Consider the following 27,452-nt stretch of genomic DNA (forward strand, 5'->3'; position numbering starts at 1 on the left):
AAGTCAAGAAAAATCAAATGGAGGAGAATCAAGGTCCGATCAAGAGGAAGCTTCTACCTCCGGATCCAAAGAAAAAGATGCCACCCCTACAAGCAAAGGTATAAATGTTTCAATTAATAATAAAAATCATATTATATGCTTTGAATGTAGGGAACATGGGCACTACAAGAGCAAGTGCCCTAAATTAGCCAAGAAGAAGGGCCAAGTGGCACAAAAGGGCAAGGTGAAGCCCAAGGAGACCATCTCCAACACAAAGAAGAGCAAGGAGCATATCATATGTTTCTCTTGCAATCAAAAGGGGCATTACCGTAGTCAATGCCCCAAGGGGAAGAAGATGGTCAAGGCTCAAGGAGGCACTAATCAAGGGGGAGCCTCCAAGGTAAAGAAGAAGGTATCATTTATTGAGCCTACCCCTTTACGTTATGTTAAAAAGCATGCTAGGTCAAATTTATATCATTTCAATGCTATTTACCATGAACATAGGAAGCATGATAGCATTAAGGAAAAACATGTAGCTCTTCATGCTAAGACTACTACACCTAAGGTTAGGAATGTAGGTAAAAGTCTAGGCAATAACTCTAAGGATTTTAGATACAAGCCTAGAAACCAAAATGCTCATGGACTTAATGAAAAACCAAATTCTAAGGATTTAATGATAGAAAATCAAGTCTTGAGATCAAGACTTGATAAAATGGAAAAGACCCTAAAAAGGATGGAAAATATCCTATTAGGGCAAAATGAGCATAGCCTAGGTCTAGGAGCACAAAGGTCATCCAACGGCCATAGAGGTTTGGGATACAAACCAAAGGCTAAGAAGGATGTGCCCTCTTACCATAGAGTTCCATATAGTTATGGAATAAACCCTAGGTCTAGAGGTCAAGTTAAGGATACAAGGGAAGATATCCCTAGAAGTATCTTTGCAACCAAAGTGACTAAGACTTCTAAGAAGTCTAAGAAAGTCACTAACAAGGTCACAAGGGAGGCTATCCCTAGAGTTGACCTAGAAAATGTGACCAAGGCTTCTAAGAAGCCCAACAAGGTCACTAGGAAGGTATCTAGGGAAGTTATCCCTAGTGAGTACCTAGAGCATCCAAGGAGCACCAATAGGTGTTGGGTTCCTAGGAGCATTTTCTCTACCCCATAAATGGGTTAGAGAGTGTCAACTCCGATTAGAAGGGTAGTTAACCCAACTTTGAGGAAATTGACACTCAAGGAGCATTTTCAAGGTTTTTGTTAACCTTTGAAAATGAAATGGAACTATTATTTACTCCTTGAAAGAGTAAAATGTGCCTAGTGGTGAAAAGTTGATTTTAATCTTAAAAGGCACATATTGGGAAATTCATAAGAGCTACCAAGTTGGGATTTTGGTATGTTCTTAGGAAATTTAAGGCAATCCGGGCCTTAACTTTAAAGTGCTACTCTTGTGGAAAAATGAAATATGCCAACATTTGAGGAATATGCTTAATTTCAATTGGCATAAATTAATCAAGGGAATTAGAAATGCCAATTTAGGTTTTGGCGTTTTCTTGACGCACTTAAGGGCAATCTAGGTTTAAGTTGTAAGTTTAGCTAAGGTTTTAAGGATACTTAGATAGGTAATCTAGGTATATTTTATTTATGCTAAACCTTGCCATGATTGTTTGCTCATAATATGCCATGACATCATATTTTATCTTATGTGTATTTTGCATTCATGACTTATTATGAAAAATACAAGAATACCATGTCATGACATTCATACATCATGTAGTTATAGGATATTTTCTTTTGAAAATTATTTCTTTTTGATGTATGTCATAACATTATCATGCATTAAGTTTAATTCCTTGTAATTAAGGACAAAAGGCATTTAACAACACTTATTAACAAGTGACATCCTAGGTGGGTGTCTAATATCTCCAAAATGCTTAGATAGATATGCATGATCCCTAGATTAGGGCAAAACCAAAATCTACATCTCACAAAGACCTATAAGATGACTTGTATGTGTTTTAGTGCACATTAGATACAAGTGAAATGTTAGGATGATGAACAAAACTCAAGATGTTGATTTAGTGCATTCTTTTGAGTTTTAGTTTCATCAAAACACATAGATATGTGTTTTTCCCATCATTGGGAAAGCTAATGTATAAGTCATGTGCATTATGCCCAAGGAACATGGTGGGATATTGGTTTTGAAAAAGTTTTCAAAATGACTTTGGAAAACCTTGGTGAAGGCTATCTTTTGATAGTAATCACCATTGAATAGTTAGACACAAACTTGAAGAAAACACTAAAGTTTTTGCAAGTTTTCAAGTTTGTGTCAATCTTTGAAAAGATGATGTATTTTCATAGAAAACTATTTTCCTTGATAATATATGCCCTAAACAATGTCTACACGAAATTTCATAATTTTTGGATTTTGTAGAATTTTCTAGGGGTTTACGAAGTTGACTGAAATGGAATTTCAGCAACTATCGGAAGCTCGATCGATCCATGGATCGATTGGAGTGCTGAATCGATCCGTGGATCGATTCGGAAAGCAATCTCCTGATGCTGATTGGATCGATCGACCGATCGATCCGGTATTCTGAATCGATCCGTGGATCGATTCGAAAGATTCAATCGATTGGAACCCAACTCCAATCGATCCAAGTTGTTGATTTTGGCTGGGAAAGCCTGATTTCAGCACTTTGAACCTATTTTAGTCTAGGTAACCATTCCAAACCCTTAAAATACATTTGGATACATAAAAAAGGGTGTTTTCGTGTTGAAAACAAGGATGGAATGGTAAAGGAAGGCTAAGTTGAAGTTTAGGTTGAGGTTTGTTTCAAATTTTGAACATTTGAACCTCAAAACTTCTAAATCTGGGTTTCCTAAAGGTTTAGGGATTCCAAGTCATTGTTGGTGCAATGACAGAAGTTACCACCATGTCTTTAGGGGGAGGGACTCTTTAAAGACATGAAAATTATTTTTCATGAACCTTGGAAGGTGGTTAACCTTCTGTTGTGAACTTGCTCAAGGTTGAGCATTTAAACTTGAAATGGGGATAAATGGGGAGTGGATATCCTCATCATTTCAAGTGGGAACTCAAGATGTTAGAAAATGCTCAAGGTTGGGTATTTGTCTACATTGAGGAAGAAGTTAAGGATAAATGAAGGGTATGGGACCTTCAATATTGAGTTGATCACAATGAGTAAAATTGTGATCACGATGAGCAACTCTTCAGGGGGAGAGTCTTCAACAAATGGAGTTGTTGAAGTGTGCCCAAAATTGGAGCATAGGTTGATGTGTGTCCAAAGACGGGTTGATGTTTTTGTAGGGGGTTGATGTGTGCCAATAGGGGGAGAATGAAAGGAAGTAAGTTAGGTTTTCATTACCTAGAGGGAGTTTGCCCTCTTAGGGGGAGAATGGAAAGCTTAATTTATGGGTTCATTACCTAGTGGCATGAAGAAGGAGGCTATAGGATTAGCCTAACTTACATGTGGGATTGTAAGTGTTATTGTGGTATTGTCGAACATCAAAAGGAGATTGTTGGTGTGATATCCCTCGGTCAAGGTGATGGTTAACCAAGTTGAGTCTTGGTTGGGGTTTAGATGTTTGACAATAAGACATCAATCGAAGAAGAGTCAAGTAGGTCAAGGTTGACGGATACTTGACTAAGTCGAAGCCAGGCGGAAGGAAGTCCTAGTGAGTGAAACTAGGCAAAGGAAATCCTGGTGAGTGAAGCCGGTGAAAGTCCTAGTGGTGAAGCTAGGCGGAAGGAAATCCTGGTGAGTGAAGCGTGGAAAGTCCTAGTGGTGAAGCTAGGCGGAATGAAAACCCTAGTGAGTGAAGCTGGGTGAAAGTCCCGGTGAGCTAGGCGGTGAAAGTCCTAGTGAGTGAAACTAGGCGGATGGAAAACCCTAGTGAGTGAAGCTAGGTGAAAGTCACAGTGAGTGAAGCCGGGCAAGGAAGAAATCCGGATGGATCAGGATGATCGGACATCTGGTGTTGGGAAGTCAAGTAGGTCAAAGGGATTGATTGGATACTTGGCGCAGGAAGAAATCCAGATGGATCGAGGATGATCGGACATCGGTGTTGGGAAGTCAAGTAGGTCGAAGGGATTGTTGGATACTTGGCAGGAAGGAAGTCCGGATGGGTCGAGGTTGACCGGACATCTAGTGGAAGTCAAGTAGGTCAATGGAGTGACCGGATACTTGGACGAGAAAAGTCAAGTGGGTCAAAGGATTGACCGGACACTTGGTGGGAGTCCTAGCGGTCGAGGGTGACGGATCACGAGGCATGATGTACCAAGGTCGAGGTTGACGGATGTTGGTGAGGAGGTTTGGGACTTGGTTTTGGGCAAAAACCAAGTCTTTGGATCGATCCGTGGATCGATCGAGATGTGGATCGATCGGTGGATCGATCAGATTCAAGAGAAAGCTTCTGGATCGATCCGTGGATCGATCCAGAGGTCCCGATCGATCAGCCGATCGATCGGGACGATGCTGCTTCGCGCGATAAGCGCTGGATCGATCCGTGGATCGATCCAGGCGCGTTTCCAGAGCACAGAGGCGCTCTGGATCGATCCGTGGATCGATCCAAAGCCTCCCCGATCGATTCGGAACATTCGAATCGATCGGGATCCGACCGTTGCGTCGGGTTTAAAGCCGCAGGCGAGCGTGGTCTTCGGCAGAACTTTAACGACAACTTCTCAGATTCTCGCCAGCTCCTCCACAGCACTCACAAAGCTCAGATCGCCAGTTCTTGAAGGATCTTGGAAGCTCTCCAAGTCAAGAGGCGGATCAAAGCCAAGAAGAGAAGCTAGGGTTAGGGTTTGTACTCATTGTAAAGCTTGTAAGCTTCTATTTCTTGTACTCCTTCCCTTTCTTCTTGTATTGAGTCTTGTAGGGCTTCTCCGCCCTTGGTAGTTACCACAAAGGAGGTTTTATTTAGTGGAGGGTGTGTGCGTTGGTGTGGATCCTTGGATTAGTCACCTCTTGTGAGGTGGATACCAAGTAAAATCCTAGTGTTAGCGTTTTATGTTTGTTTCTGTATTTTCCGCTGCACATCCAAGAAGAAACAAGCAACGCCAAGCAACGAAGCGCACCAAGCGAACGCGACGAGCTATTCACCCCCCCCTCTAGCTACTTTTGGTCCTAACAAAAGCCACGTTGTGGCTTGCATGCTTGCCAGCAAGCCACAACGTGGCTTGCATGCTTGTGGCAATCTGCATGCTTGCCAACAAGCCACACCACGTGGCACGAATGCAAGCTTGCCACATGGCGAGCAAACAGGCTTGCCACGTGGCGTGCAGGTAAGTTGGCGATCTTCTTTGTCTTGTAGGCCAGCCAACAAGTTACCTTTTCGCAAACATATCGTGTCCTGACTGATTTTTGGACTCCTCGGGTTGATGTCATCCGGGCCCTGGATTTCCAATCCCCTTTGTTCCGAATCAGTCGGAAAGTCTTGCTTTCAATCGTTGTGGGACTACAACCCACACGTCGCGTTTTCATTCAAGTTTTTTCCAACACTTACATACATCGTTTGGTAAACTGCGGGCGCTATTTGGTGCGTTTCATATGTCCCCCTTCCCTCTTACCGCTCGCTCAAACTTTAAACGTTTAGTAACTGAAGCTCCGTGTTTTCACTTCGAAAATCTTGCTGTCGAAAACACGATAAATGGATGCAATTACCATTGCCCCATGACAAAGGGCATTGTTGGTGAGGCAGTGAATTGTTTCACATGAACAAGTTAAAGTTGCAGTGCTGCATGCCAGACTTTTCACATGAACTGGCTGGCGCCGCCATTCCAATTGCTCCGATTTGATGCCAAGAGCAGAGTCGCGACCGTGTTTAATTGAAGAACTTGTTGCATAACAAAAGAACTAGCTTTTTTAGATAATGCCATCTTTGAGACTAGAGACAGTAGCATTGATCATGAAGTATCTGCTGCGAAGGCACGGCGAGCGCGGCGAGCGTTGAGGGGGCTCGTGAGGCTGCAGGCGCTGGTGCGAGGCCACCAGGTACGGAAGCAGGGGCACACGACCCTGCGCTGCATGCAGTCTCTCTTCCGTGTGCAAGCCCTTTCCGCGACCGACGCCACAAGATAGCTACCACCCACCGCAATCTCCTCTTCTCACCTTCGCCCGATGACCACGATCTCTACCGCCTACGTCACACGGAAAACAGGCGGCCGCGCGATTGCCACCGCCTCGACCTGGAAGAAGACGACGATGAGGATGGCGAAGGGGAAGGTCCAGGCAATCGGCCTATTTGCGCGATCCAGAGCCCGTTGAAGGACTGGGATGGACGGCAACAGAGCGTGGACGCCATCTCCGCTGACTCCCAGAGCAAGCATGAAGTAGGCAGCGAGAAAGCCCTCGCTTACGCTCACACTTGCACTGATCAGGTAATTATTTGCTCCTTTTGCGTATTAAATTGCTGAAGTTTGCAATTTATTCATCTGGATTTGGATTTCGGTTTGACGGCGTCTGCAGCAGTGGCCGCCGGAGCAAGCGAAGCCCCAGTGGCGATGGAACTGGCTGGAGCAGTGGATGGCTGTTGAGCAGTGGGAGGCACGTCATGGCACGCCTCGGCCACCCCCCTTGAGCTCCGACGTCAGGGCCACGGCGGGCATGGAAGGCGGCCTGTCGGAGAAGACCGTCGAGATGGACCTTGGAAGAGTCAGCCCATTCCATCCAGCCACGCACTATTCCTACCACTCTAAGGATGGGCCCGTCCGATCACGGGCGGCGATGGCGGCCACGCAGTCCGCCAAAGCCAATGCGCGGACCCAGTCGCCACCGCAGGCCATGACCAAGACATGGACTAGGAGATCGCACTCAGGTAATGTTGCCGATTCATCAAGCTCCAGTGGGGCACACCAATGTATCTGGCTGATCGAAGCCCCGGCCACATCGACGGAGTTGGGCTTAATGCGCAGAGAAGGAAGCACACCGGTTACAACCCGGACTCCAGCTGCGACTGAGATCACCACACGCCGCCGCACTGAAGAAGATGATTGAGGATTTCAGTAAACGTTTGAGTTCTTTAAATTGATTTGACTCTATAGTTTATTAGATTACTGAAGACCTCTCTGATAATTCTTGAATCAAGGATCTATCTGACTATGTAATAGCAATTATTGTGTTCATTAATGCCAATAATTTGACAAAGCTAGTAGTCTTTCTCTCCATCTGAACAGAGAATCATGATGACCAAGAATATTTGATTAACTAATATTCTTAATGCTGAAAACTGGTTCATACACGGCCAACAACTCATTTTACAACTTGGTTTGGTTATGAGAAGGTAGCTCAAGTACACTAATTGGGGAAGTCAATGAGATTATTTTCATGAAAATTACTTAATTATTTATGAATCCTTATGAATGGGCTCAAGAACAATGAAGTTCCTTGCTAGTTGCTAGTCATGCATATGGAACATGATACATCAAAGCTAAGGACAAAATTAGGGGCAAAGTGCTATTAAAGAACTTTTCTTTGTATAAGAAGCATGTCTCAAATGGCAGAAACAATATATTAAAACAAGAATCCTTAGGCAAAAGTTAGAATTGAGCAATCTTATTAGTTGGAGTTCATTTGACATTCAAAATGATCAGGAATACATGTTTATTTGATCATCTGTGTTTAAAGCTAAAAAGGGAGCACTGAAAAGTAGAAAAAGCAACAAGTTGCTACCTTTTAATGATAGCTAATGTTAGGCTGCACTGCTCAATGTTTAAGTGATTTTAAGATGATGGAAAGAACTAACATGCTGTATATTCTATATACCAACTCCTTTTAAAACTAAACCATGATTTGAGAGTTGGTGATGAATCTAATAAACAAGGCATGAAAAAGAACCCTTCTCTGTTTCTTCCCCTTTTCTTTATAATAGCAGCCAAAGCAATCCAAGCTGTGCCTCGGCGAAAAGAGTTAAATCTTATCGTTACAGGTAGTTTTCCAATTCCATGCTCCTATAGTCCTATTCTCACTTCTCTGATTCAGTGGTAGTATGGAGATATAGTCTTTGATATCTTTTCATTCTTTCCCTTGATTTGCAGACGAAGGAAGAAGACACTTCAAGATTTTCTACCTTCTAAGTTGGCCTTCATACTATGGTAACATCTCCATCTGCTTCCTCTATGTCTGCTAACCTGCAGGAGGAGTCAAGCTTGGATGTCTCCATTCCACAGAACCAGCTGTTGTCAGAAAGTCTCAAGGTTTTTTACTTGAAATTTTTGCTTAGTCTGAATTCTGAAGGAAAATCATGGATCATTCTTGCTATGATGTTTCATATGTTAACTCAGTAAGCTTTCATTGCAAAAATGGAGATTTTATCATTTTAATCATGCAGTTAGGATTAACATCCAGAAGACACACCTTTGTTGGATGTTCATATTTGATAGTCATGAAGTATGACAGGACTGTTTTTATAGATTAAATCATTTCCACCCCAGTTAAAAAAATATATAGTGGAGTTTGATAACCGAAACTAGGAACTCGATCTTGGTTATCTCAAATAAGTCCCTACTTTTCACACTCAACAAGTCTTGAAGAACTTAATAGGTTGAAAACTACAGATTCTTCATTGCGATCTTTTCACCTTGCTTGTTGGTTTCAGGGTCTGAGGAACATGCGATCGCAGTTATACTCGGCAGCAGAATATTTTGAACTATCTTACAAGAACGACGACAAGAAAGAACTGTGTGTTTGTTTGCATGTACACTATCCTTGTATTCTCTAGATTTCAGATGGTTGAGTTTTGCCTAATTTGAGATCACTTGATCCATTTCATCAGAATCTCAAAGACTTTGAAAAGTTATACTCTTGAGACTCTTGCTGATGCTGTGAATCGATTAGGCTTGGTATCGAATAATGTAAACAACCTTCTCCATCAAGAAGTTAATGAGATCTCTGCTGCAGAGTTTCAAGTATCATGCATTGAGCAGGTATCATCAATTCAATCCTTCCCTTCACCCCCAAATGCAGTCGTTTGAGTTCTGATACAAGTGTTCTATCTTTCCAACACTAGAGAGTTAATACATTTCAAGCATGTCTAGACAAGGAAGGCCTTCATGAACAATCCCATTTGATCAAATCTCCAAAGCATCACAAGCACTACATTCTACAAGGCAGAATGATACTATCTCTGATAATTATTTACCACATCAAATATCAATGCATCTATCGTCACATTTTTCTTAAGTTTGTGTTGGTTGGTTATCAATATAGGTGATGAACCTATGCAAACGTATGAAGGCATACATCCACCTCAAGAGGCCAGCAAACTAAGAAAGCATAAAACTGGTAATGCTATTATTTTGTCATGAGATATCACACTTTGTATCATTATATCACCTGGATTAAATCATCTGAAAAGTGCTAGATTCATCAGTCAACACTAACACGTACATGTTTTTGCAATCTTTTCAGCAGCTCGACGCAGGTTGCCTCCTCCTCCTCCTGTCCTTAGTTCATACACTCTGACTTGGCCCTTGCCGCGACTTGGGAAGACATTTTTAGATAAAAGTAAGCTGATTGCACAGCTTCAGGAAGATCCTAATTGTGCTCTTTACGACATAGAAAGAAGAGAAAATTCACAACTTCAAGCAAATCGACCATTTATATCTGACTCATGGCCGAAGGTACGATGATTAGAATCTAGTTTGCCACTCATTATGCTTTCTAGTGAGAAAGCAGTCGAGCAATTAGTGAAAAAAATGAAGAACAATGTAGCAATAATCCTTATTGTTTTAACTTGCAGTATAATTTGGAGTCGCAACATTCACTTCCAGTATACTTGCATGATGGTGAGAGGATCAGACGCAGAGAGACCGAGGAGGGAAATCGAAGAAAAAAGAGGGGATTTTTCAAGGGCTTGTTCTCAAGGAAGAGTTCATGGACTGACGAGCCTATGTATAATTATTTAGATGAATATTGAGCAAGCTCAAGGAAGAAGAAAGACAAAACAAAAAATGAAGAAGATTATTTTCTTTGTTTTGATGGTGTAGATTATTAATAAAACTAATTGATTCAGACATTCAATCAGTGGAATGATAATAGTGATGAAAGAAAATATAATAATCAGTGAAAATGATACTAATGTATGTTTGTCATACCAGCCGATATAGTCAATTAATTTAATAATACTAATAATGAGGGGCAAAATGCGAAGAGCTCCTTACTCAAGGAAACTTTGACGGGGAGTGTTTTCATAAATGGTAGACTTACAGGGGTAAAATCAAATTTCTCCAATGTGTATTTCTGTGTTTTCTTGGGGGCCAAGTCGTCACCGCAAAGAGAAGCGGCGAGTCCGGCGCTCGCCATACGAGGTCCTTCGGGGCTGTCCCCGCTGCTCTACAGATCGGAGTTTCTCGATTGGTATCTAGGAATTGCCTCTGATGGTAAGGACAAATCCAGATCCACTTTCTGATTCGTTCATCGGCTCGTGCCTTATTTCTTGCTGATCGATTTGGGGAAATCCTGATGCTGATACTTGGCTGCTCCCACAGTCGGCTCTGTTCAATTTCCACTCTTTCCTGACGGTGGTGCTGTTGGTGATCTGCACCTGCACCTACATCAAGATACAGTTTCCCGCCATTCTCGAGCAAAGAACCGGGTAATTACTCCCAGGCTTCCTCTTGTTTATCGTTGATAATATTATACGATTCTATTGTATTCTAGTTTTCTAGGCTTGTTCTTTGAGAGGCAGTATCGGTTTAGGTGACTCGTGAGTTGCAGAAGGAATGTAAAACATGAAAGTTCTTTATTTTTTGAGACACCATTGAAAGGTACTGTTTGCGGAGGTATTAAATATAATCAAGTTGGATCTTGTGGTTGAAACGATTGGACAAGCAATGGGCTTTACTAAGAGTTAACTTCAACTGACATATTGACACTGTGATCATTATGATGGCTTGGAACACTATTTAGGAACAGAAGTCTGAAAACTCATATTCAAGATGTCTCCTGTCACTTGAATAAAAGGTTCAACCAGCTCTTTTTTATTTTGCAGAAGATTGTAAAGCATTTTCAATCTTGGAAATCCTGAAAGTTAACTAGCAGACACTGTGAGGCTTGTGGTAATGTTTTCAAATATTATCACGATTCTAGCTAATTCTCAGTTGGAAAGCATTTTCAAACTTCCATATCAGGTGCTTGTCAGGATTGTTAGTCATCCCATTTAATGTTTTCTTCTATACTATGCACCCTCGAAATTATTGTTCATATGTTATCAGAGTTGTGCAGCAGAAGTCATTACACTTGTTTAGCATTGTCTTATTCTAAATGTACATGCGTTTCTCATGGGTGAAGGGTTGAAGCGCATCACGACGTGTTCTAGAATCTAGATGTCGACTTTTTAACCTTATCTTAACTAGTAAGTTTCAGTATTTGATTCTGTAGCTTTTTCTGTCAGGTTTCGTGGTTTCTTCTGGAAGGCTGCTAGAATAGGTATGTTATTTAAATCAACAATTGTTTGGAATGAATCATGATTGTTCTCTATCTTATGTAAAGCTGGTAGTGCATTAAATATAAGTATTATATAGGAATTTATTAGCATATGTATATCGGCCTCCACTGCACACTCGTTGACATTAAGCTACGTCGGTCGCTACCTAGGCAAGCTCTGCTCTACACTTGCCCTTTCCTTTAGCTAACTAACGCTACGTGTTACATATAGCTGAGTAAACTCCTGATTTGATAGTCGAGCGTGTAAACATCAACCTACAAATTACGCAGTAGTGCGAGCCCCTCCTTTGGTGGCAATGAGTTGAGGCAAATATGGTTGATGATGATGTATTTCGCGTCATAATGACATGCAAACAATCTTAAACCTAATTGATTAAAATATCTGCGTCTTATATTTTTTGGGTCGATGTTTGCAATTTTGATTATTTCTTTTGCAATTTTCATGCAAATGCACTTTAATGTCTGATGATTGTGGTTAAATTTTTTTTCTTGAAATGAGCTCCTTTTCCTTATTCATGGTTCTAGCCTCTTTATAGCATGTGTGCATTGACTAATCACATTTTCTTCCTAAAACTTATGTTTATTGTTACTTGATTATGGGAACTAATGTTAAATTAGTATGGAATAGATTCCAAATAGATAGGACAGGATTATCATTTTTGAGAAGGTAGCATACAATGTTAGTCTATTGCTTTTGCAATTCTTTTCATCTGTATGCAATTTCAGGCTTCGCTAAGTGTATAAGTACTCAGAAACACTTAGTTCAATATGTATATTAGTACAAGATGCACGCATCCACATGCCCTACATATGACGTAAACAGATTCTCATTCCTTTCTTTATGAATCTGGCAATCTTAGAGAATGTATTAACCAATCACATTTTATACCTGCATTCTAGCTTTCCACTATTTATGTGGAGAGTACACAATGCTAAGTTATTATATCCTTCTTGAAAATGATTGTTGACAACATCAGAATAATAGGATATAGTGTGCAAAATATTGCAAAAGGATAGCTGGTTTAAATCATACATGAACTCTAGGGCATGTTGCATTTGCATGCATAAATTTTGATACGTGATCATATTCATAAACTTTCCATCCTTCAGTATCTTTCCTGCTCTTTTTCAAGCCATTGTGTTGAAACTAGCTAGGAGAGTCCACAAGTCCCACATTGGCAAATGTAGTGCTGTCTATATATTGAAGTGTGTCCTAACCAAGAGATTAGTCATTGGAGTATATGCTTGAGCTACGAGGAAGCATGTCAATGTTAGGATTCTCCTTACCTGTTTTTGGACAAATGAATTGTGCTGGAGTGGGGTTCATCACTTTACACAGATATTCTTGAAAACATTCTCTTTCTTTAGCTCAATTACTTCATCACTTAGCACTTGGCCTTTATTTACCTTAGTTCACTTTGTTACTTTTCGTCTGATAGATTGTTGGTGTATCTAACTTTATTTCCATATTTATACTTTTAAGAAGTTCAAAGCCTCAATTCGAAAGATAACCCGTGCAATGAACAAATTGCATCAAATACCAATGTGTCACCACACAACCTTTCCAATGGCGTCTACTAGTTTTGTTTGTGATGGCTCAGCAGTTAGATTTCACTTTGGACTTTACAAACTGAAACATTTCAAACTAGATTTGATTTTCCTTACCCAATTAACAAATCCAATTGTGTCCACTCTACACCTCTTCAATTTGCCATTATATTCCTTTTTTGTGGTTGATAAATATAAGATATGGCTGTGAATTTTCTGATGCACATCCATCTTTATTTTGCTTCAGGTGAGCGCCTAAGCCCATGGGTAGCCTTGGGTTGCTTTGCGATGGGTATCTCCATCATTATTTTCTGACGGATGTAAGTTATTTTGGTAAAATCAAGCAATTTTTACATCCTGGAGGAAATCTCTCTTGTTTGTACCGAGACAATTGAATTTTTTATTAGCAAGTTTGAAGACAGTTGTAACTAGTAACATGAAACCAAAACTTTTGGTCGTTGTCTCCCAGCATATTTTTGTTTTGCTTTTGCAATATCATCCTTGCTTTCTTGCACTCAATTTTGATTTAACTGAGTGATAACTGTCCCCTACATTAGCAGCCCCCTCTTGTGGACTCTCAAGCTCTGTTTGATAGTTATTGAAGTACAAAATACTTAGTGCTGTTCATATGATGACATTAGTTAGCAAAGTAGTTCTTTAACTCTATTGACCAAATAGTTTGCTAATTGATCTTTTCCAGCTCTTATTTTGGTTCTCATGGAGTCTCTTTACGTTCGCTGATAAAACTTGTTGCTTTAGATAACACAAATTTAGGCAGCCTATTTTCTTCTATTTTCTAGTTAGTTAGATCTCTTTTTCTTCTTTCTAAAATGGAGATAGTTGCAAAAACTGTTGCTTTCGATAACCTAAATTTAGGCCGCCTATTTTCTTCTCTTTACTAGTTAGTTAGATCTCTTTTCCTACTTTCTAAAGTGGAGATAGTTGCAAATCATGGCGGCCGTATTACTAAAAACTTGTGGCAAGGATGCGTTTCGCTCCGTGCTTGAAAATAATCTTCCAAGCCTTTGTATGCTCTCTAAATCCTATGTTACACAATTTATAATTTGGAGCATAGAGTTTAATTTCTTTGATGAATGCATCAAAGACATAAGAATTTAATCAATCAGGAAAAGTAACAAAAGACTTCGATTCATTTCTCTGTCTGTTCAAATTAGATGAACTGAAAAAGGAAGGGTGGTGGATAAGACATTATTCTCTCTTATATTTTAGGAGTACGTTCTATAAGATACAAAATGGAGCCGAGAAGGTTTAGTTTAAAAATTTTAAAAGCAGAGCAAAAAGTCGAACAATTATTCTGATAAAAATTCAAGCACCTAGCAAATTTAAAATTTGCCTTTTAGGTTAATTTTACACCATGAGAATTAATTACTATATTATTCGAATTCTTCTGGCCTCCTCATTGGGCGCCGCCGCCTCCGGCCTTGTCATCATTAGCATCAACAGCCACGGTGGCCGCCGCCGCCTTGACGACCACCACCTCTGCCATCTCCGCCGCCTTACGCTTCCGGTCGGCGATCTGCCGCTGAGTTGATTTGTAGTAGACGGCGTAGAGCACCAGCTGCGCCACGGCGAACATCACCCCCAGCGCGTTGGGAATCTGCATGCAAATTGCAACAAAAGAAGCCAAATAAAGGTGATGCGTCGGGGTCATTCAGTGTCTGGTGGCAGGAAATCATTCACGAGAGTTAATTTTGTATCACGAGGGAATAGCAATTTTGAGTCTGCAAATGTTTTTGTTTCTTTCGAAGTCTGAGAGAGAGAGACACACACACAGAACGTCTAATTCCAGTGCTTGCTCGCTGCATGATTGGTAGTGCAGTCAGCAGTGGCAATGTTCTCTCTCTCTCACCCCATCCAACATTGCATGTGATCTGTAAAATTATTAGAACCTGCGTACACTTATTTATATCGATTTAGATATATAAATGGTTTATCTAGCTAAGATAATAGTAAAATTGAATTTGAATATTAATAATAATAAAAAATATTTATAGAAGAAAAAAAAAAGATCCTTTCCAAATTTAATTATCAGAGGATGGAATGCTCACGGTGATGTAAAGGTCAAAGCGGATGAGAGCGTAAGCCGTCCAACAAAGTCCATTGAAGAAAGACGCAAGCGACAGACTTAAAGGCATGTACTCAACACTCTTTGTCTGTATCACCAATTTCTGGCACAGTGTAAAAAAGAAATAATTAGTTCATTGATTGAACTCACCGAACCCCAATTAGCTGATCAATTAACATCCATGTCGGCACATGTTCCATGTCGATCGGAAAACGACTTCCTTAAAATTTTTCCGAAGCGAATACCAATAATATTTTGATCGATATATGTGGAATTAATTTTACTCACTTACCATGACAGATAAGGGCGCGGCGTACATCATGGTGCCGAAGACGACGCAGAGGACGCCGACGACCATCGAGCGGCGCTCGTGGGTGCGCAGCGTGGTGAGCACCATCAGCGCGACGGCGACGACGAAGGCGGCCTCGGCGGCCAGCATGGCGGCCACCCTCGCCCGCTGCCTTCCGCCCCGGGCGTAGACGAGGAAGAGGAGGACGTAGGCGAGCTCGATGGCCGTGCCGGCGCCGTTGATGGTCAGCACCAGGGTGCTGTGGGGGTGCACTGCCGGAAGCCCGTACACCAACCACATCGTGCAGTTCAGCAGCGTCGCCACGTACGGCACCGCCGAGAACTCCTCCACCGACCTCTTCTTGCATATCCTCACAAACGTCGGCCTGTGTTTATCAAACTCCATCAACCATTACAATCTATATATTTCCACAAATTAATTAAGCACAAGCTAAGTAAATATGGTAGCGTACGTACAGTGGAGACAAGAAGAGAGCCAGTGCAATCCCATTCCCTGTAACATCGAATTTGTTAATTAAATCAAATTAAAGATATCGCAGTAAACAGATTCCGAAAGCAAGATCACATACCAAGAATTCCAACTGCTGTGCGAATGGCGTCGGCAGAAACCATGATTCGTACTGTAAACAGAGAGCTAAACTTGCAAGAGGGAGGAAGAGAAGCGGTGAGATATATAAGCTAGGGCGGCGTCGGAGGAGATCGCGAGTAGAACTCGAGGGAATGGAAGGGAGAGGAGGATAGGGATGAAATAAATAGGGTGGCACTTTGTTCGAGGGTTTGGAGTTGAGACTCGGCTATCGTGGCGACTCGGCACGGTGGGGGCGAGTCGACCAAGTCTCGCTATCAAAATTCAGATGATTCCAGTGGCCTTTTACAGTTCGTCCTGCAATTTAGTTGATATTCAATTGTCAAGTGATGGATGATGGGAAGAGGTTTTTTCTCTAACAATTATGTTTCCGTCGATCGATTGGGCATACCAGGACAGTCACGCTATCTCCTATGTTTGTGCATGGTTCCCGTGATACTTTCAAATCTGTTTGAATCAGTTTGGCACCGACATAAAAATTCTCTTGTATCCTATAAACAGAGAAAAAGCCATAAGGAATATTTTGTCAGTAAAAGAGAAAATCTTATATGGCATTTTTAATATCGATAAAATATTAGAGGTTTTTTTTTAAATAAATAAACATTAAATATTAAATATTAGAAGACATTTTAATTTTGTGGAGTTTTTTTAGTTGGCATAGTTTACCCACTATTTTACCGAAGTTTTCTATCATTTATCAGATAAATCAAAAAAATATTTATAGTAGATTCTTATTGGGTGTCTCTATGTTTATTTTTAAAATTTATTTTGTAAATAAGTAGTAGAAATATAATAATTTCTTAAATTATTAGGACATGCGCATTACACACAGATACACATATCCGTAAATATAGCCATAGAATAAAATTTTAAAACGAAATTATACATGCTGGATGACATTAAGCGGGAACAACATTAACTAGTAAACTTGATGAAGTTTGCCTCTATCGATATCCACGCCAAGATATATTCAAGACGGTTTCACTAAGTCACAAGTTTCATCTCTGATTTGGTACTAGCTGAAGGAAAAGACGAAGTGATTCGAGAGAGGATACTTGACTCGTCTTTGTGTTTGACAATGAGGGCAACCCGATAACATAAAGAGAGAGAGGGAGCAACCAAAGGGGTTGTTGTCCGACGCCGTAGAAGTTACTACCCATAGCTTTTGGTCGCTTTTCAGTGGCTTGATAACTGACTGTAGGAAGCAGACAGCTGAGCCTTGAGGCCCAACAACAAGGGCAAGTGGCCAGAGGCTTGCTGGCGACGCCGTCGATGAGTTGGAAGAGGCGACGGTGGCTAGCGACAGCAATCAAGGAGGACTTTCCTCCTTGCTGTCTGGTGCCCTTTGTGGCTGCTGGATGGCTGACGGTCGGGTGGAAGATCAACAGTAGGTGGACGGACTCCGGTGACTACAAACAACACTGGCCTAAGGCGGGGAGCACAAAGAGGGGCTACCTCCTTTGGGCGGTGGCGACAAAGAGAGGGAGAGGAAGAAAAAGCAACAACCTAATTCACAATTAGATTTTTCTTCATCTTCAAACCCAAAACCTAATAGTAACCAGATCCATTAGCATTAATCTTAGTTTAAAACTAAACCATCTTGGTTTAAAACCAAACCAATTTTGAATCATAACCAAACCAAACCAATTAGGTTTATTACTAAATCATAATGAATCTAACCTTACCTACAATGAGCATGACCCACCATCACTTTTATTCCAATAAATATTTTTCATATTTGCGTACTAGACTTAGTCTCTCTCAATCAAAGAATCTAATTATCAAACTTATTTAGTCTTTCTGATATATTCGTAGTACGCGTGATCCAATAAATTTTAGTTTATGTTGGTCTTTCATAATTAACCATTAATTATGGATCAATCATAAGTGGCGCCTAGTAGTAAATAATGATTTCCAATTAATCAGAAAATCATAGTTAATCCCAGAACTAAATCTTAACATTTTAACAGCTACAATTATTAGTGTGTCTATTCCTTTCACTCATCTTATATCAATTTGGCTCATGATATAATCTATATGTCAGTCTCCAATAGGCTAACTATATCATACCTAGCCCAAGTAATAGTTCCTTATCTTGCATATTCAAATTACTTAAATACATGTCCAAGAAGATCATCCTCTTGGCGTGTAATGCTTTGATTAAAGAGTTACGAGTAATAATCTTGACAAGAGACCATATAGTATACGTCTCCTTATAAAGGAGCGGTGAATACTCTATATGCTACTCAAACACTTTTGGGTATATTGACTTATACCCAATCATCTTAAACTTACACCTCCTAGGATATGTTTGCTAAAATGTCAAAGTATAAGTCTCAATGACCAAGATGATTTGAATATCTTAAATCTAAAGAAATTTGCACTCAAGTTGCAATTAGATTTTCATGGGCATATATAGAATCATATAAAGTCTTATAGTATGTCACATTGAATGAACTAGTTACCTTTAACCAATATTCATATGTTAACTCTCAACATCCAAATGTTTCTAGCCAGTGAAGACTGATTGCTTGGATAAACCAAGGAACATAAGATATGCTAGTCTTATACATTTGATGATATCTAATCTCATCAATTCATCGACTATGAAATATTTTAATACATATAAAATTACACATGGAGAGATACTCATTAATTGTGATTCAATTATAATTTCTCTCATGTTATACATTGTATTGTGGACTTTATTAATTGAGTTCAAAATCAATATCATATACATATAAAATGCATACTTAAATATGAAATTATATTTATCCAATAAATAATACAATATCTAAGGCGATTGTCTTAGGACACCTCTCAAATATAATATACTCTTACTTGGCTTAATGCCAGTCGCCTTGGTATATAATTCCAGAGGACTCAACATGACTCTCAAACTTACTTTATAGTAGAGTCTTTATTAAAGGATTTGCTAGGTTCCTTTAGGTGAGATTTTTTTTCAATTTGTATTTGTTTCCTACTTATGATCTCCTTGATCAAATGATAGCGGCAAAGTATATGTTTAGATCATTGATGAGATCTTGGTTCCTTAACCTATATAATGGACTCAATGTTATCCCAGTAAACTTGTAATACTTGAACAATGCTCGGAACTACACTAAGTTTAGTGACAAACTTCTTGATCAAAATCGCTTCATTTGTTGCTTCAAAAGCTGCAATGTATTTCGCCTCAATGATAGAATTAGTAACGATTTCTTGCTTGAAACTTTTTCAACTAATTGTGCTTCCATTGAAGGTGATTATTTATCTAGACTGAAACTTGAAGTCATCCTTGTCCATCTAGAAGCTAACAGCAATATAACTGCGTATTACCATATCACCATTTCTATATACCAAGAACACATCCTTAGTACTTCTCAAGTACTTAAGGATGGTCTTGACAACCACTCAATGATCCATTCTTGGATTCGACTAATATTTGTTGGTGACACTCAGAGCGATAGTACATAACATAACATATATAATCGATCCTATAGTTGACACATATGAGATTTGACTCATCTGTATCCTCTCGTTTTGTGTGCTCGAACACATAGACTTTGAAAGGTGAATCCCATGTCTCATGGGAAGAAAATGTTTCTTGGATTCCTCCATACTAAACCATTTTGACACATTATCTATGTATGTAGACTACGAAAGACCAAACAACTTTCTCAATCTATCTCTATAGATGTTAATTCCAAGGATATAGGTTGTTTCTTCTATGTCTTTCATGGAGAATGTTTTGGATAACTAATATTTAACTGATTATAGAACATGCACATCGTTTCCTATAAGTAATATGTTATCAATATATAACACTAGTGTCGCACCCTTGAGGAGTCCTTGCTTGACAAATGGATAACATCTCCCCCCTTATGACAACATATTACACCTAGATACAATGTCACATGGGAGTACAAGTATAGTATCTACAACTCACACGACCGAAATCAAACACAACCACGCAGCATAATATGCAGCCCACACGAATGGAACAAAAACACAACCACTTAATATAGATAGTGATCCGATGGTAAGAGGGGGGCCCACCCGGTTGGAGGTCGAACACCTGGCAGACATTGGACCGGGCGGATTACCTTCCTGATCAGCAGGAGGAATAGCCGACCCGACATCTCGATAGCTCGACTTGATGCCGAGTTTCCGGCGCTCATAAGGCAAAGCGAGAAAAGATGAAGGTCGAGTGGCCACCTTGCTCGGCTAACAGTAAACCCGGCGTCAACCTTGCAGTTAAGGCTCACTCACTCGACACGGTGGGTGCGGACACCAAGTCACCGGCCGAGCGGGCATCCACCCGGACGGCGTTATTCGACGTGGCCTCCGCTCGGCCCAGGAAAGGCGCTAGCCGAGTGGTTCCTCCGCTCGGCCCGGTAAAGGACAGAGGGAGCAGGTGGTGAGATCTTCTTAGGGAACAGTGCCACCGACAAGGGGCATGGTCAGCAACATGGTCAACCAGAGAATCGTACGATGGAAACTTTCACTGTCACGTCAGGGATATGCTTGTGCTATTAAGGCATGGCGTCAGACGTGTTTTTCTGACAAGCCCATTTTAGGTATGCTTTGAGGAGCGCGCACACCTCAGGAAGCGTGCACACGCCCCTAGGGAGCCCTATATAAGGACCCCTAGGCTTCGACGGATGTATGCATTTTTTTACTTGATTATTGTAGCCACAGTGCTCGCTTCTTCTTAGCTCTACTTCTTTCTGCCAGAGATTTGACTTGAGCATCGAAGGGCCATCGCCGGGGAACCCCTCCCTAGCTCGGCATTGTGTTTGCAGGTTCACGGCGGCAAAGGATCTACGCCTTCGAAGTCTTCAACTAGTCAACAAGAGTGTCACATCCCCAACATCCGTCGACTCAGCTCTAGGACAGGATCAAATTGGCGCCGTCTGTGGGAACGCACCTGAATCCGAGTCGAAGAGATGGAAGAAGCTAGACGCTAACACACCATGACGCTCTCCCAAGTGAAGCTTGACACGCTTGTACAGGCGCGAGCACCCAAGATAATAGAGCAGCAACAGAAGGCGCTAGCCGAGCGGCTGGCGCAACAAGCAACTTCAGCATTCGGAGGCCGAGCGGCGCATGAAGACCGGTCAGAACAGCTCTCCATATAGGTCATAACAAAGGTCTGACCGGTACACAGGCAGAGGCGCCGCCTGCCCTGATCCCATTCCATCGGGCTTTGTTCCAGACGCCCTCCGAGATCGCGCAAGCGAATCGAGATCAGTCTTCATCGGACGAAGCTCCCGCTCAGGACACGAGAAAGGGTAAAGCGCCACAAGCTGACTCATCCCCCGAGAAGATCAATCGCCAATTCTCCGAGGCGATCCTGCAAGATCCTCTGCCAAGGCACTATGCGCCCTTGGCAATCGGCGAGTACAATGGATCGACTGACCCAAACGACCACCTTGGCAAGTTCGACAACGCTGCAACCCTTCATCAGTACACGGATAGAGTTAAGTGCTGAGTCTTGCTCACTACATTGTTTGGCTCGGCACAACGTTGGTTTCGAAGGTTACCGGGCGGATCGATTCAGAGCTTCAAGGACTTCCGGACGGCTTTCCTCCACCACTTCGCAAGCAGCAGACGCTATCAGAAGACCAGCGTCAGTCTGTTCTCTATGAAGCAAGGGCCAAGGGAAATTCTGCGGGCCTACATTCAACGCTTTAACCAGGCGGTCATGGACATCCCCACGGTCTCATCCGAAACTATGATGCATGCCTTCACCCAAGGGCTCATCGACAGGGACTTCTTCCGCTCGCTCATTCGGAAGCCGCCTCGCGATTACGACCATATGCTGAAGAAGGCCAGCGAGTATATCAATGTGGAAGAAGCTCAGATGACCCGACGAAAAGAAGCGCCATCAGAACAATCTGTGTCGGTCGAGCGGAGGCCACCAAATAGCCATCAACCTCCAAGAGGGCCCCGAGCCGATGTGGTATGACCACATCAGGAAGCAAGACCACACGCCGTCCAACACGTGGTAGATGAACGACCAAGGCCCAAGGGAAAGGTATGAACTCCTATGTTCTGTACCTTCCATCAATCCACCACCCACAACACCCGCGACTGCCGCGGAGTCCCCGCAGTCGCTCAGCTAACTCCCCGGAGTTATCGACGACGGTTGCCTTCCCCCAAATTACGATATAGGCAACCTACTACCGGACGGCGAGAGGAGAGCAGGCAGTCACCCGAGCGGAGGCATCATCAAACAAAGAGTGACGGCCGCACCCCAGCCTCGCATGGACGATTTGAAAACTCTGCTCGGGAGGAGGAAAACTGAAACAATGCCGCTCGTGGTGGAATTAGCATCATAAATGGTGGACCGACTAGCGGAGATTCCAACCGAGCCCGGAAGTTGTACGCTAGACGACTGGAGATACTCGGGAATCATCGATTATCTAAATCAAACAAGATTTTTATTGATAATTTTAAATGGATAACTAAAATTATTAATTATTAAGGATAATTCTGAATCATGCACATCTTAAAAAATATTGGGTTGGAGAAACGGAAGGGTGACGACGAGAGAAAAAAAAAGGCTACATGCCTTGAAAAGCTTAAGAAGATAGGCTATGAAGTTCTTTTCATAGTTGATGTCGTCGATCAGTATGGTGTTGGTCAGCTGAAGGAATTCAAAAATAAGGAACTTGTGTCTGCAATAAAGGAGAGATTGAAGTTGGATAAAAATGAGATAATTATTAGTAAATTTTATCAATTTAGTATTAGATGATCTTCTTCCTGGGTTATTATTGGGCTATCACCTAACACTATTCTAAATTGAGGACGAGTCCTTTTAACTCAGGATTACTGATATAAGAGGATCCACAAATTATTATTTTTTGATATTTTTTATCTTTTTATAGTTTTATATTTTTAGTCTGTTTAGAAATTTTAGAATTATAAGTCTATTAAAAAATTTTAGTATATTTTTTCCTTAATAGGAACTGTAGTCTATATAATCCTATCTACAAGCTGGGAAGATTACATGTTGGGCAGATGACTCTGATGTTGACTAGGCAAAGACTCCTTGCTAGAAAGATGGCTTCGAACGATCCTGCGTGTCAAAACAAGCATTAGCAACCAGGCCAAGGAAGAGATCTCCAACGTAGATAATCCGACGCTCAATTCAGTGATCGGTAAAAGATAATGAATAGTAGAATGAACAGTGGATACGTGTGTAAAATTATATAGTCTCACGTACCTGCGCATGTAGACGAAGCCCCCCCCTTTATTTTATAATATTACTGTTTGTCTATGCACGAATCTCAAAATATTTTTAAAAAAGGGCAAACCATAAAGAGGCTCTGATATCTTTCCTAAAATGGACCCACAATCTCTGCATTTAGCAGAGTGGAAGCTTCTAAAATACAACTTGTATATAGAATATTCTCTATCATCCGTGGCATAAAATGTCAAAAAGGAATATGAGACCGCTGGATTGAAGGGCCCTCAATATACTTAGCTAGCAGACTGATCGAGTCTCTCTTGTAGTTTGATTGGCTGTCGCTTATAAGAGTAACCATGTCAGATTTAAGGAATGTTGTCGGGGACTCATCCTTTGCTCGGCCTTTCCGTTTGGCCCAAAGTTTGGTTGAACCAAGTGACTAGTTTGTCCGATCGGACCATAGGTCCGATCAACTAGATTATTTGGCCGAAATAGTTAGTCGTGATAGCCCCGAGGGGATTTTGCTCTAGATGGCGCTAACTCGACTTAGTGTTCCATCAATACTGAAGGTCTTGGTGTCTGATCAGCCAAAGGGTTCGGTCGGATAGTCACTCGGTCAAGACAATCTTCTGAGCTGGCCCCGAGTGTTGACCTTCTCTTGACTTTGATTACTATGTCAACCGATCTTCTTAACCTTAGCCTAACTTGAAGGTCCCACATTATTTTCCGTATCATTATATATTGAGATTTATTTCATTTCTTTTGTTTATGGTTTAGAGTCTATATAAATACTTGTATATCTGTTTGGGAAATTAATCCTTTATTCTTAACAAAGCTTCTATTTTTGGCAAAATTTAGAGAACGATAAATTTCTTTTTGTTTTGGAGGATTTTCTTCTTGCATTCTCCTTAATTCCTCTCTTCTCGTTAGCCCACAGGATAATCCCTATCCTATCCAACGTCAGATGCCTAGGAAATTGAGAAGACTCTTTGTCACTACACCATTGCCTTAGGGTAAAAAAAATTATGGATTTTTTTTATAGTTGGTACCAGGTATCTAGCTTACGCGATTAATCCTGGGGTGATCAACCTAACCCCAAGAAACTTTTCTACATGCCATCAAGGTAAATCGGGAAGTGTTCACAACAGACGGCTCATCAGCCTAACGTTCTAAGGTTAACCACCCATTAAGGAAAATTCATTTATTAATTTGTCAAGCATGAGACTTGATTCTTAGATGTTTGGGAAATTGAGAATGTGCCCTACCATTGCACCATTGCTCAGAGGAAAAGATAAAAATTATGGATTCTTTTTAGTTTCACTAGGTATTCAGCTTACATCAATTAATCTTGGGATGGCAGAGCTATTCCAATGAAAATTTCCCACCAACTACTATGTAAATAGGGAAATGCTCGCAGTGGACGACCCATTAACCTAGTGTCCTTAGGTCAACCGACCATTAAGGAAAATTTATTCATTAAAAAATTATGAATTTTGAAGCAAAATATGATATCGCTCACCTAAAATGGCATGGTATCATCAGTTCCATAGCAAAATACAGACAGATAAAATGTTGGTGCAATCGACTTCCAGAGTTTCGATGTTTAACAATATATTTAATGGAACTTAGTCAAGGTTGACCTAGTCAAGTGAGAAGTCTAGTCAGGTCAAGATTGACCAGATGACTGGCAAGTGGTGAGTAGTCTACTGAGTGACTGTAAGTGGTGGATAGTCTACCGAGTAACTGCAAGTGGTGAGTAGTCTATCTAGTGACTGCAATGGTGAGTAATCTACCAAGTGACTAGCAAGTCCAAGCAAGTTAAGGTGACATGATGCTTGATAAGAGGAAAAACACTAGGGGGAGGTAACCCTAGGTCATGAAGGAGTGAATTCCAAGTAAAAGTCCTAGTGAGTGAAGCTAGGCCCTAGTGAGTGAAGTTAGATGGTGAAAGTCCTGGTGAGTGGAGCTAGATAGTGAAATTCCTTGTGAGTGAAGTTAGACTCTAGTGAGTGAAGTTAGGTGGTGAAAGTCCTGGTAAGTGAAGCCAAACAATGGAAAATCTTAGGAGGAGGTTGTTGGTGCAATTGACTCTAGGGTTTTCATATTTATTTGACAATATGTTTAATGGAGTCTCGTCAGGTCAAGATTGATCGGATGATTAGCAAAGGTGAGAAGTCCACCAAGGGAAGTCCTAGTTATGGCTAAGCAAGGAAAATTTTGGCAGATTGTGGAAACCAAGTAGAATTCAATAGATCTGGAGGACCCGATATCTCGAACCCCTAGAGAGTCAATCCAATGCTGAGTTCTGGTGAATGAAGCCAGGTGGTGAAAACCCTAGGAGGAGGTAACCGTAGGTCCTGATGAGTGAAGCAGATGGTGAAAACCCTAGGGGAGTTAACTTTAGATCCTAGTGAGTGAAGCTAGTGTTGAGTTTTTCGGGCCGCGAAAATCGCTTTTTCGCGTCGCGAAAACCCCGAAACCCCTTAGCCAACGGATCCGTGGGAAGAAAAATTTGAAAAACATACGAATACGAGTTTACCTAGATCTACACTTAGATCTACATGGAGAAAATCTTATACCTTCGATGCGTGCCCTTCGCGAGTCCCGCTTGTCCAAGGAGATGCCGGATCTCTAGTTGTCAAAGTAGACAACTCTCTAGAAGTATCCACACGAACAAGATGTGTTCTCTAACACACAAGGATGGAGAAGAGAACACCACAAGTGTGCTAGCACTTCTTGATGCTCTCGGATGGGATTGGAAGAAGAAGAAAAGAAAAGAAGAGAACACACTCCTCTAAAATCTCTATGTGACTTTCACTAACCTTTCTTCTTGGATTATATTTACTCTCCTTTCTTCTCCCTTGCTTGAAACCCACGACCAAGAGAAGAGAAGGAGCAAGAAGAGAGATTAGGAGGAGGAAGATCACTTGAATGAGAGTTACTCACCAAAAGAAAAACTTCTCTTTTTCCATCAAGTGGTGTAACCCCCTTCACATTAATCACAATTAATGTGGAGGCCATTAAAGAGAATAGTTGTAACCTCCATGAGGTGGCACATGTGATGATGTGGCACATCATCATTAGTTCTCCTAATGCCAAGTCACAAATGATGTGACATAAAGTCAAGTCAAACTTGACTCTTCCTCTTCCTCTCAAGTCAAGTCAAACTTGACTTAATCTCTTTCATGGTTGATCTAATCCAACCATTTAATTCAAGCCAATTTAATATAATGAATCTAATTCATTAATTAAATTGATTCAATGAGTCATAATCTAAATTAGACTCATTGAACACATGAATCAACTTGAGTCCAACTCAATTAGCCCAATTAGGATTACTCTTAATCCAATTTGATTCATCACATGAATCTAATCCTCTTGGTTCATCATATGAACCTAATCTCCATCCACTTGTTCTTTGTGTGTGATCCAATAGGTTCTTGTAACGTTGGCAATGCCCCTAAACTCATTTAGAAGCATAAGTAATGAGTGGTATCTAGGAATACATCATTACTACCCAAGTTACAAGAATGTTGAGATCAAACATCACCTTGTGACTACTAATTGTGACTCCTCACAATATATGACAAGTGTTCTTCTATCCTAGACATTTAGATTGATCAATGTGAGGCATAGACCGTGTCATCCTCTAATCAATCTAAATCTTGAACTCCAAGTAGACTCACTCAAACAAATAAGCTCAATATCTCATATTGACTCATTTGGGCATGGTCATGCACTTCGTGGTCTCACTCTATCAAGAATATCGATGTCGCTCCCGTCATATAGGAGGGATAGATCTCATCTACATCACTCACATCCCTCTGCATAATTCGTTACATACCCAGTAATCGCCTTTATAGTCCACCCAGTTACGGGTGACGTTTGACGAAACCAAAGTACATAACTCCTTATGTAGGGAACCATGGTGACTTCAGGTCTAAGGACTAGTAGTCATACTAATAGTCACATGAGAAAGTATATGACACTCATATAACGATCCATGATACTTTCTCATGGCGGGTCATTCAGTATACATTCTCTAATGCATACTCATGTATCAACTTGATATCTCTGTATCCATGACTTGTGAGATCAAGTCATCGAGTTGACCTACATGCTAGTCTTATTGCATTAACATTGTCCCTGAATGTTAATACTCTACTAGGAATGATTAAGAGTAGTGTTCCCTATATCATCTCATTATCGATTCAACCAATCGATTGATATAGGTAAGAACCTTCTACTCAAGGACGTTATTATACTTAGTTTATTTGGCACCAATACAAGTAA

At 41.0% G+C, this 27,452-nt stretch overlaps 4 protein-coding genes across 6 annotated transcripts; 3 read left to right on the forward strand and 1 right to left on the reverse strand.

Annotated features, from left to right (window-relative positions):
* Positions 1 to 5,243: 5,243 nt before the first annotated feature.
* Positions 5,244 to 7,080, forward strand: LOC122013917 (protein IQ-DOMAIN 21-like). The gene is made up of 4 exons (XM_042570131.1): positions 5,244 to 5,278; positions 5,885 to 6,070; positions 6,154 to 6,373; positions 6,465 to 7,080. Exons 1-4 carry the CDS (start codon positions 5,244 to 5,246, stop codon positions 6,987 to 6,989), a joined length of 966 nt encoding a protein of 321 aa, XP_042426065.1. The 3' UTR covers positions 6,990 to 7,080.
* A 141-nt stretch (positions 7,081 to 7,221) lies between these two features.
* LOC122016688 (protein ABIL2-like) lies at positions 7,222 to 10,032 on the forward strand. 2 transcript variants are annotated; one of them, XM_042574072.1, is made up of 8 exons: positions 7,222 to 7,920; positions 8,030 to 8,188; positions 8,590 to 8,672; positions 8,767 to 8,917; positions 9,001 to 9,100; positions 9,201 to 9,275; positions 9,405 to 9,613; positions 9,733 to 10,032. In XM_042574072.1, exons 2-8 carry the CDS (start codon positions 8,084 to 8,086, stop codon positions 9,907 to 9,909), a joined length of 900 nt encoding a protein of 299 aa, XP_042430006.1. In that variant the 5' UTR covers positions 7,222 to 7,920; positions 8,030 to 8,083; the 3' UTR covers positions 9,910 to 10,032. The 2 variants fall into 2 exon arrangements, with proteins under 2 accessions (XP_042430006.1, XP_042430005.1); XM_042574071.1 differs by having other exon boundaries at positions 7,231 to 7,920; positions 9,402 to 9,613.
* A 198-nt stretch (positions 10,033 to 10,230) lies between these two features.
* LOC122015853 (protein kish-like) lies at positions 10,231 to 13,505 on the forward strand. Its single transcript, XM_042572918.1, has 4 exons — positions 10,231 to 10,372; positions 10,481 to 10,587; positions 11,386 to 11,420; positions 13,234 to 13,505. Exons 1-4 carry the CDS (start codon positions 10,370 to 10,372, stop codon positions 13,299 to 13,301), a joined length of 213 nt encoding a protein of 70 aa, XP_042428852.1. The 5' UTR covers positions 10,231 to 10,369; the 3' UTR covers positions 13,302 to 13,505.
* A 737-nt stretch (positions 13,506 to 14,242) lies between these two features.
* Positions 14,243 to 16,439, reverse strand: LOC122015852 (bidirectional sugar transporter SWEET4-like). 2 transcript variants are annotated; one of them, XM_042572915.1, is made up of 6 exons: positions 16,359 to 16,439; positions 15,951 to 16,264; positions 15,838 to 15,874; positions 15,365 to 15,746; positions 15,056 to 15,175; positions 14,243 to 14,604 (listed from the first exon to the last, which is right to left on the reverse strand). In XM_042572915.1, exons 2-6 carry the CDS (start codon positions 15,991 to 15,993, stop codon positions 14,404 to 14,406), a joined length of 783 nt encoding a protein of 260 aa, XP_042428849.1. In that variant the 5' UTR covers positions 15,994 to 16,264; positions 16,359 to 16,439; the 3' UTR covers positions 14,243 to 14,403. The 2 variants fall into 2 exon arrangements, with proteins under 2 accessions (XP_042428849.1, XP_042428850.1); XM_042572916.1 differs by lacking the exon at positions 16,359 to 16,439 and having other exon boundaries at positions 15,951 to 16,346.
* Between the last annotated feature and the right edge of the window lie 11,013 nt (positions 16,440 to 27,452).

The sequence above is a fragment of the Zingiber officinale genome, chromosome 8B (assembly GCF_018446385.1).
Source record: "Zingiber officinale cultivar Zhangliang chromosome 8B, Zo_v1.1, whole genome shotgun sequence".
NCBI lineage: Eukaryota > Viridiplantae > Streptophyta > Magnoliopsida > Zingiberales > Zingiberaceae > Zingiber > Zingiber officinale.